The following is an 8,577-nucleotide window of genomic DNA, read 5'->3' as shown; positions in this document are numbered from 1 at the left end:
TCAACGAAGAAGTTTTTCATACTTTTATAGATATAAAAAAAAATTAGAAGATGCCCCGTATGGGAAGTCAAGAAAAGAATAAATAGGATTGAAGGGAGGAGGGAAAGAGAAAAAAAGTGGGTAGGGTCCCAATTTACAAGAAATATTTACATTCAGAATTCAAAAGAACTCAGCATTTCTATATATACACATTTATGTACATATATATAAGTACAGCATAAAATCAGAAAGTGGGTTTTGGGATTTCACCTCAAGTACTCAGAAAGAAATTACTAGCTAGCTTGACTTGCAGGTATCTATTTAGATGTGTTTCCTTCACTTACATGCCCTTAAAAGACACCGCATTTGTACTGGAAAATCAGCATCCCATGAGGAATTTTCACAAATGGTTTTCACTCGCAGCTACCGCCGCGACGGGGACTGCTTGCCGTGTTGCAGTAACAAACTGCGCCCAGCCCTGTGCGTGGGTTACGCAGTTAGCCTGGGAGATCCTGGGCACAGGAGGGGGAGGCAACAAATGCCCATCGTCACAGCGGCTGCCTTTGCCACTGGGGTGCCTGAACTAACCAGACATCCGGCTAACCAGCCTAACGGCGACTCTCACGTAGCACCACTCCTAGAAACTATCAAATAACACTCAGGTACGTTTTTAAACTAAGTATTTAGATAGGGACCTTCCTCTTAATATCTTATCAAGAAAAGGACCGAAAGGGAAAAAACTTTTCCTCTGCTCCGACTTTCATAAATTGAGATGCACCAATCATATGTAATCCGCCACTCTTTGCCCTCATGCTAAACTGGAAGCAGAGGGGGCGGGGGCAAGGGCTCCCATCACACAACTGGTAAGTGCTGCCCTAGTCATGCCTGTTACAAGTTCTAATCGCATCACATGGAGGCTAGCAAATGAATGCCCCATGGGCCACAGACACGAAACTGAGCATCTTAAATGTTATATTCCCCTAGAGCTTGGTAATCTAGAACTTTTACCTTCACAGCTGAAGCACGCTAAAATGAAAAGGGTCATTGTTGCAGCTCAAAAAAAGTTCTCAAGTGCTAATTAATTGGACTGGAATAAATATATGTACACAAACACACACTACTACGTTGCTTTGGATGCAAGTTCTTGCTAACTTATACACAGATGTAAAGAAAAGGTATTAAAGAGTGTATCTGCAATATAGCAGCAAAAAGGGAAAATTGCTTAGGATATTTATTTTTTGATCAAGTTGTGTTTAAAGAAATACTTTGTTAATACTTCTAGGAATTTACACATCATTGATACCTATCTGGATGATCACACTAAACTGCAGATAAAGACCTTGTGGTGTGGAGGTTGCTAAATTAGGGGAATAGTAATTCCCCCCAAGATACCATCTGAGCAGCTCTGGACTCAGGAAGTGAGTGGTTTTCAGCACAATGGACACTGTAAACTCTGAAAACACTAACATGATTTACAATCAAATCTTTGTGCTCAGAGCCATATTGCTAAAAAGGGAGGAAAGGCATTGCAGGGGCCAAATGGACTCACATCGGGTTCGGCAAGGCCCTGGGGTCAGACGTGGCATTCAGATCCTGAAACACACGGACCTGTTCTATAGAAGTTAGCTGTTGTTAAGACTTGATTTTTTGACAGAGGAGGACCCTGAATGCCGGGTTTCCCATGCTGGCCAACCTGAACGTGCTGACTTAGATGAAGATGAGGGCACAGTGTAAAGGTCGTTATGTTCAACCTCCAGAGAGGGGGTGAGCAGCAGACTCAAGGTGCCCTGATGGGAGGAGCACAGGCGTGTGGCACCTCAACGGCCCCCCCAAACACACACTGGTTGCCTTTCTGAGGTCTCCTTTCAGACTTTTCAGAGGTCTTACTTCTGGACCTTATTTTTAAGAGCAAACCAATGCCGTTCCTCAAAGAACAGAACACACTTATGCCCCTTTGTATCAAGACAGCTATTCAAAGAACCAGCACCACATCAGGAATAGTGGGGGTCAACTGACCACATTCGTCTCCCTGGAGGGAGCAGTTCTGCTAGGGTTCCCTTCCCCAGCTCTACTTCACTGCAGCGTGAGGATGGATGGATGCCGAGCGGGCTACCGGATTAAAGCACAGGAACTGACTGGGAAGTTCTGCTGCAGGGGAGATGGTCCGCCCTTGGCTGCCAGCTGGGTCCAGCGGCCCTGACAAGGAACACTGGTTGATATTCACACAGATCACTGCCTGAGATAGAAAGCCTAGACTGAGGATAAAAGTTGCATCCACTTGGCAAAACATGCCAAAGAACAGAAATGATTCTCAACGTGTTCTTTCAGGTATCAAGAATAAATAAATCCAAAGGAAACTTACGGTAAACTCGACATAAGCAAACTCAGGCTTAAAGAAACACAGGAAGATGAAAGCCCTAGCCTTCGACCACCGAACAGACATCTTGCCTGATTCTGCAAGAAGTTTCAAAAGTGACAAAGGAGAACAATTCAACTTGAGAAACATTCAAAATGACTATCATTGCACCCCTTCCTCGACACCATCTCAGTTTTGAGGGGCAGGTTTTAAGCCAGAAAAGAAGGCTACCTGGCATGCTGGGTAACACAGCGGTTCTGCAGAACCCCCGTCACACACTGCCTCTGAAGGTGGGGAGGGCCTAAGCAAGAGTCCACTTCTGGTTAGTATAACAACTTTTTATTTGACATCTACAAGACTGTGGCATCTTGCAGCTTTTGACCAGGTTTATACAATCTCATTTTTATCAATAGTGCAACCTGTGCAGGCAAAACAAAGGGAAAGGAAAACAAAAGGAAACAAAAAAACCAATTGTCCCCTCACTTGTTTTCATAAACATCTATTATAGGCGAAACAAAACTTACCCATATTATAGATAAGTATCTATTCACATTTGTACATTACCATTTTTAACAGCTTGAGATAAACTCTACAATGTCTTACAACACATTAAACAATATTCAAGTTACTGGGTAACAACAATAACAACAAGAAATAAACATACAGCAGAAGCCTCAAGTGTTTCCTCATTGTCTAGTTTACAGCTCAAGTACGGTTTCCTTTTTTATGAGTGACAAATTAAGATAATGAAGTAAAAAAAGATTGTTTGCAAGATGGAAGCCAATTTGTACTTCTAAAACTATCTTTAAGTTAAGGAAAATGTAATTTTAAGAAAAGCAGGCTTGTAGCCATTTTTGCAGCACACATTAGGAATACTATTAATACATTAAAATTAACTTTTAAGAGTTTTACCACAAAAAAAAGTATATACTCANGCGGGGTGAGAAGCAATACCCAGGTATAAACACTATAAAAATGCAATAACCAATGCTGTACATCTACAAATGTTTCTCTCCGTTACTTGACTTGTTTTAATCTTGTTTACGCATGCTTTCAAAGACATGCACTGTCAGAACAAAAACTAAAAAGAACCCGAATGCATGATATGCAACCTTTCATTTCATGCTTTAATAAACCTATTGTTTAATACGTTGGAAAAAGAAACCAATATATATTTTCTATATTTATAGACTCAAAACACATGCATCTGGGGATAACTCCCACAGCAATTGCATGGATGTACTGCGTTAACCCTGAGCACTGTATAACATAAAAGTAAAGCCAGTTTGGGAAGTTCCAAGCATTTTTAAACCAATTGTGGTTTGTAGCCTTTAACAAACTCACAAACAAACAGACACACACGCACGCATCCGTACCCCTCTGCTCGCCCAAAGTAAAAGCATATGGGAAGTACCATGGGAAAAGCAAAAGGAAAGACATATGTACCACCATCGGCACTGCTGATTTTCAGTTTTGCTATCTATTCCAGGTTTGTCCTTATTCCCAAAAAAATTAACTAGAGAGAGCACAACTGAAAAAAATTATAATTCTTTGGAAACTGTCCCTGATTTTTATGCAAATGATATGCTTCAACAGCATTTCAGATACATCCATGTTGAAACCTGTCTGTTCTTAAGCGTTGCTCAAGTTGGCGATGCTCTGCGGGTGACGCTGCTGCCAGAGCTGTTTCTGTTGGACCGCAAGCTGTTGAGACTGGTCTGAAGTTGACAGGAGATTTACAAGAGGAGACACACAATTTGCAGGAATGATCAGACCTGCAATTAGAAACAAGAATTTATCAAGGCCGTAACCAGGAAAAATCTTACTGCGGTTTTTTACAGCTTCATAGCACATTCCAAATGAAGCGTAATATTAAGTGTTAAGGATTAAGACTCCACCCAAAAACTAAACGAATACTTAAGAACCGAGCTGTCCCTTCAGAAGTAACCCAGTTCCTCAGCAGCACTGCTCGCAGAGACCTAAGCACACGCACATCTACTGCAACACCATCTTCTTGGTGGAGGAATGAAGGTCCGCTAGTGTCTTTCTATCTACTGTCTTCGCAGCTCCACAAATGCAGGCGAACACAACCGTCTTTGGCAAGTATTAACGTACGCAGACTCCAGAAGAGTGGTTGTGAATTCAACTGCTTTTAGTGAAGCAGGTACCTTCTAAGTGGGCACACTACAGATGTCAGCAAACTGTGGGAAGTATTCGCCCTCCGTAAAGGAACTTCAACTCCTCCCATGTGGGAACAGGGGCTAGATGTTCCACATAAACTGTTTTGTGTGTGTGTGTGTATGTGTGTGTGTGTGCGCGCGCGCACACGCACGCACAGGTACACGGTTTTTGAGAAAACAGAACCCAGCCTTTTGATTTTTAAATGGTGGCAACTAATTCAAATGCAAACTTGTAACAACCAAAAATATTGGAGGGTCAAAAAAAAAAGGTCAAGGACTGACTCTGGCCCACGGGTTGCCAATCCGCAGCCCCTTGATAAAAAGGAAGGTAGTTGTAAATGCAACAAACACGAAGCCACACGGAAAAGTGCAGTAACGATGAATCCTTGCGAGGCCTGCAGTTTAGAGAATGGCGGGAACAGCTAGCCTGGTCTGCCCATGCGCTCTGCAAAACTCCAGTCCCTCCTCTGTGCAGTGACTTCTGTTCCAGTCTCAATTTGCTCAATGACTAGAAACTAGTAGACTTCAGAGAATCCTGAGCAAGAAGCTGGGCTTAGTCTTTACACCAGAGAGCTTGCACAGACAGCAACAGTGAGGAAGGGGAGCAAGAACAGCTGAGAGCAGCCTAAAATAAATGACATCGTAACTTTAGCTAGAATCAACAAGGCCCATTCAAAGGCTTAACTTCCATTCAACCTTTTAGGAACATATAAAGCAAACTCTACCCCATTACTGGAACAGATACTAATTCTACAGTGTTAGAAGCAAAGTAAGAAAAGGATAGGATCTGATTTTTCCCGATAGCTCAAACCCCTCCAAATTAGACTCACCTACAATCCGTTGTCCATCCTCTGTTCTTAGCCGAACAATCTGCATTTTCACATTTGTGCCACTGACGGATGCTAGAACACCCTCAACCTTTGTCCAGACACTCAGTACGGAGCCACATAATACATAATATGTGCGGCAACGGAGACCTATTTCACAAACTAATCCCAAGCTTGCTTTTTTGCAGTTGCCACGCCTAGGAAAAATGGGGGGGGGAAGAATGTATAAGTATACACATACACACACGTGAACAGCTCGCAAAGTCTACCTATGTTTCAAATGGAAAGTGTCCTAGCACAATTTGCCTTTATTGACAGTTTCTTAGATTACATTCTTTTTGACATACTGGATTATGCTTTCCAATTTAAGGTGTCATTACTGGTTTATTAAATTTCTAAAATTTGTTTTAGAAAATAAAATTTCTGGGGCCTGACTCCGGTTAAAAAGGTTTATTTACTGGGTTTGATACCCATTTAAACATCTGTCATTTTAAAAATTTTAATTTACATCCAAGTTAGTTAGCATATAGGACAATAATAATTTCAGGAGTAGATTCTAGTAATTCATCCCCTATGTAGAACACCCAGTGCTCATCCCAACAAGTGTCTTCCTTAACGGCCCTTGCCCATTTAGCCCCCCTCCCAGCCGACAACCCCTCCAGTAAACATTTGTCACTTTAACATCTGTTAGTTTACTATATTGATGCTAGTTTATAAAATAATTCTGCCGGTTACTTCTAAAGTATAAAACTAATGTATTATAAAATCATGTGAGAAAGTCCTCAGCAAACCAAAAGAATGAAACTATTAAATTTTTTTAAAACTGTAAAAAAAATAAATAAAAGACACGGTTTATAAAATTATTTATACAATTCCTTAACAAAATTATCTTTTAATAGTAACTCAAAAGAATACACAGTATTGGGCACTTTTCTTGCTAATACTCAAAGCAAATGTTTTAGAGAGGACTACTGTAAGTTAACTTTAAGAATATTTGATCTTGAAAGTTTTCCCTAATTTCCAAAAGCACTAATTTGCTCTCAAAATGACAACAAATTTATCTTCCTACATGTGTCTTAAAAGAAGAAAAAAACCTAAATATTCATCTATGTCCTATATTCCTTTTCATAAAATGAGCCAGATACCCCAGTGACTACTTAATGGGTAAGGAAACAGTGAGGGAACTACGACGTGCAGGGTACTGAATCCCCCCCACACCTACGGGCCCGGAGCGGACACAGGAAGTAAGGGGCCGCCGCAGTGACTGGAAGGAGCGCGCCCCAGGCGGCCCAGCAGCGCCGCAGAACCACCCGCAGGGCCAGCAACTGTAATTTCCTACAGGTTTCCTAGCCTCAAAAATGAAAGTGATTTGAGACGCCAGTACATTTTTTTTTTAAGAAAGAGAGAAAGCAAAAAATTAAGGGAAAGAAGGAGAGAAGGAGGGAGAGAAAGTCAGCTTTAACAAGGAGGTGGACGGTCAAGTCTCTACTGCCAGGGAGCAGCTGGCTGGAAGTAAAGCATTCGTGAGGAGCAGGGGACACCTCAACAGCACGTGGCCCACAGACACACAAGCATTTCTGACTGAAGGAACGACACCTAACAGCACATCATTTGTTCATGGACTTCGAGAGACAGACAACTAAAAAGCAAATGTGGGCTTCAACTAAGTCTTGATTACATTTTGGAAAATACGGTGAGAAACATGAAAATACTAACCAATAAGCATGAGTACAAGTATCTGCAGATGAATTATACTGATCTAACCAGTGGATCAGGGCATCATCTGAGACTACCTGTAAAATAAGACAAAAATTCCATTGAAACAGGATTGTTTTAAACTCACTGGTTGCCTTCCTATGGTCTCTAAAGCCAACTTAAAATCCTCTCGGTACAGAAAATCTGGCCCTTGTTACCAGCTGCATTGGAATACCATTCATAAAATCCTGCCAACAGGTTCTTCCTATATAACAAATGTCTCAAATAGCTAGCTTAATGATAACTGTTGAAATTGGCTAGGAAGAATAGTAATACAAGGTAATACTAAGAATAAATCATAGTAATGCTAGGAAAAAAGTATTCATTCACCGTTTCTCTACAAATTGTTACAAAACATAAATGTATTTAATGGTTCTATTTTTTCTAGTTAATGCTGGAAGTTTCCTTTTCTGACAACAGAAGCTCTTTCAAATAATCATCTTAAAGTTTCTTAAATGGTTGGTAATATTAAGACTGGTATGTTAATATAGCAAAATTTGACAAAATGTTTTCTAAAAACAATTTTCCTATAATCAAATAGGGAAAATTTGTAACATGATTTTATATACAGACACAAAGCGCTCCTAAACATGGGTTCAATATATTATTATAAAACAAGTATTCATAAACAATATAATGTACAAATGAAAAGTTACCTTCTTATATTTCTTTTTTAGATCAGCATAAATTTCTAACTTGAGCTGTTTTCCAGTATTTGGTCTATAGACTAAGAAAAGCTTCTTTTTTGGGTTCACTTCTTTAACTAAGATGGCAGTTTTCTTGTTGTTCCTTATCTATTAAAAGAAAGTGAGAAAGTATGAAGGTTCGTACTGCACACCTTACGATACACTTGTGTTTTGTACCATCACATTAGCAATGCAACCCTCTGAAAGGCTGTAACGCCACAGCAGCACCCGAATCCATAACTGTGGAAAAGGACAGCAGCTGCTTGGCCACCAGAGTCTCACCAGGTCTCAGCAAAATGAAGACTGTTGGATCTGAATTCTGAGGGTCGCTCAAAACATAGATTGAGGGCCAAAATACTCTTTAGGAGATTGTTTAGAATAAGCTTTAAAGCAAAAATGTCCAGTGGAGACAATTTTGCTTCTTCTAGTCCATGTTCTTGCCTCAGAGATCTATGAGGTAGGAGTTTAGGGAGGGGCAAGTAGGGAATTCACAGGAAAATCCTTTTACCTCTATTGTTCTTTTTTAAGTGTTTATTATTTTTGAGAGCAAGCATGAATGGGGGAAGCGGGGGGTGGGGGGGGAGACAACACAGAGGATCCTAAGTGCGCTCTGCGCTGACAGCAAAGAGCCTGATGCTGGACTCAAACCCACAAACTGTGAGATCGTAACCTGAGCTGAAATTGGACACATAACCAACTCGGCCACCCAGGTTCCCCCGTTTCTTCTTTTATTTACTCTGAGAGAGACAGGGAGAAAGGGAGACCATGTGCAGGGAAGGAACAGAGAAGGCGGG

The 8,577-nt window shown here is 40.8% G+C and overlaps 1 protein-coding gene across 4 annotated transcripts in view; it reads right to left on the bottom strand.

Annotated features, from left to right (window-relative positions):
* Window positions 1-3,862: 3,862 nt before the first annotated feature.
* The window catches only part of SBNO1 (strawberry notch homolog 1), a 55,658-nt gene continuing 50,943 nt past the window's right edge, over window positions 3,863-8,577 (bottom strand). For all 4 annotated transcript variants that reach the window (XM_077748084.1, XM_077748083.1, XM_077748086.1 and 1 more), the window contains 4 exons: window positions 7,754-7,891; window positions 7,059-7,135; window positions 5,346-5,539; window positions 3,863-4,110 (listed from right to left, as the gene is read on the bottom strand). In XM_077748084.1, the coding sequence (XP_077604210.1) occupies window positions 3,968-4,110; window positions 5,346-5,539; window positions 7,059-7,135; window positions 7,754-7,891 (552 nt within the window). In that variant the 3' untranslated portion in view covers window positions 3,863-3,967. The remainder of the gene's footprint in view (window positions 4,111-5,345; window positions 5,540-7,058; window positions 7,136-7,753; window positions 7,892-8,577) is intronic.

Source organism: Crocuta crocuta, unplaced genomic scaffold (assembly GCF_008692635.1).
Source record: "Crocuta crocuta isolate KB4526 unplaced genomic scaffold, BGI_CrCroc_1.0 scaffold29, whole genome shotgun sequence".
Lineage (NCBI taxonomy): Eukaryota > Metazoa > Chordata > Mammalia > Carnivora > Hyaenidae > Crocuta > Crocuta crocuta.
The sequence above is the reverse complement of the archived record's forward strand: the minus strand, read 5'-3'. Positions and strand labels throughout refer to the sequence as shown.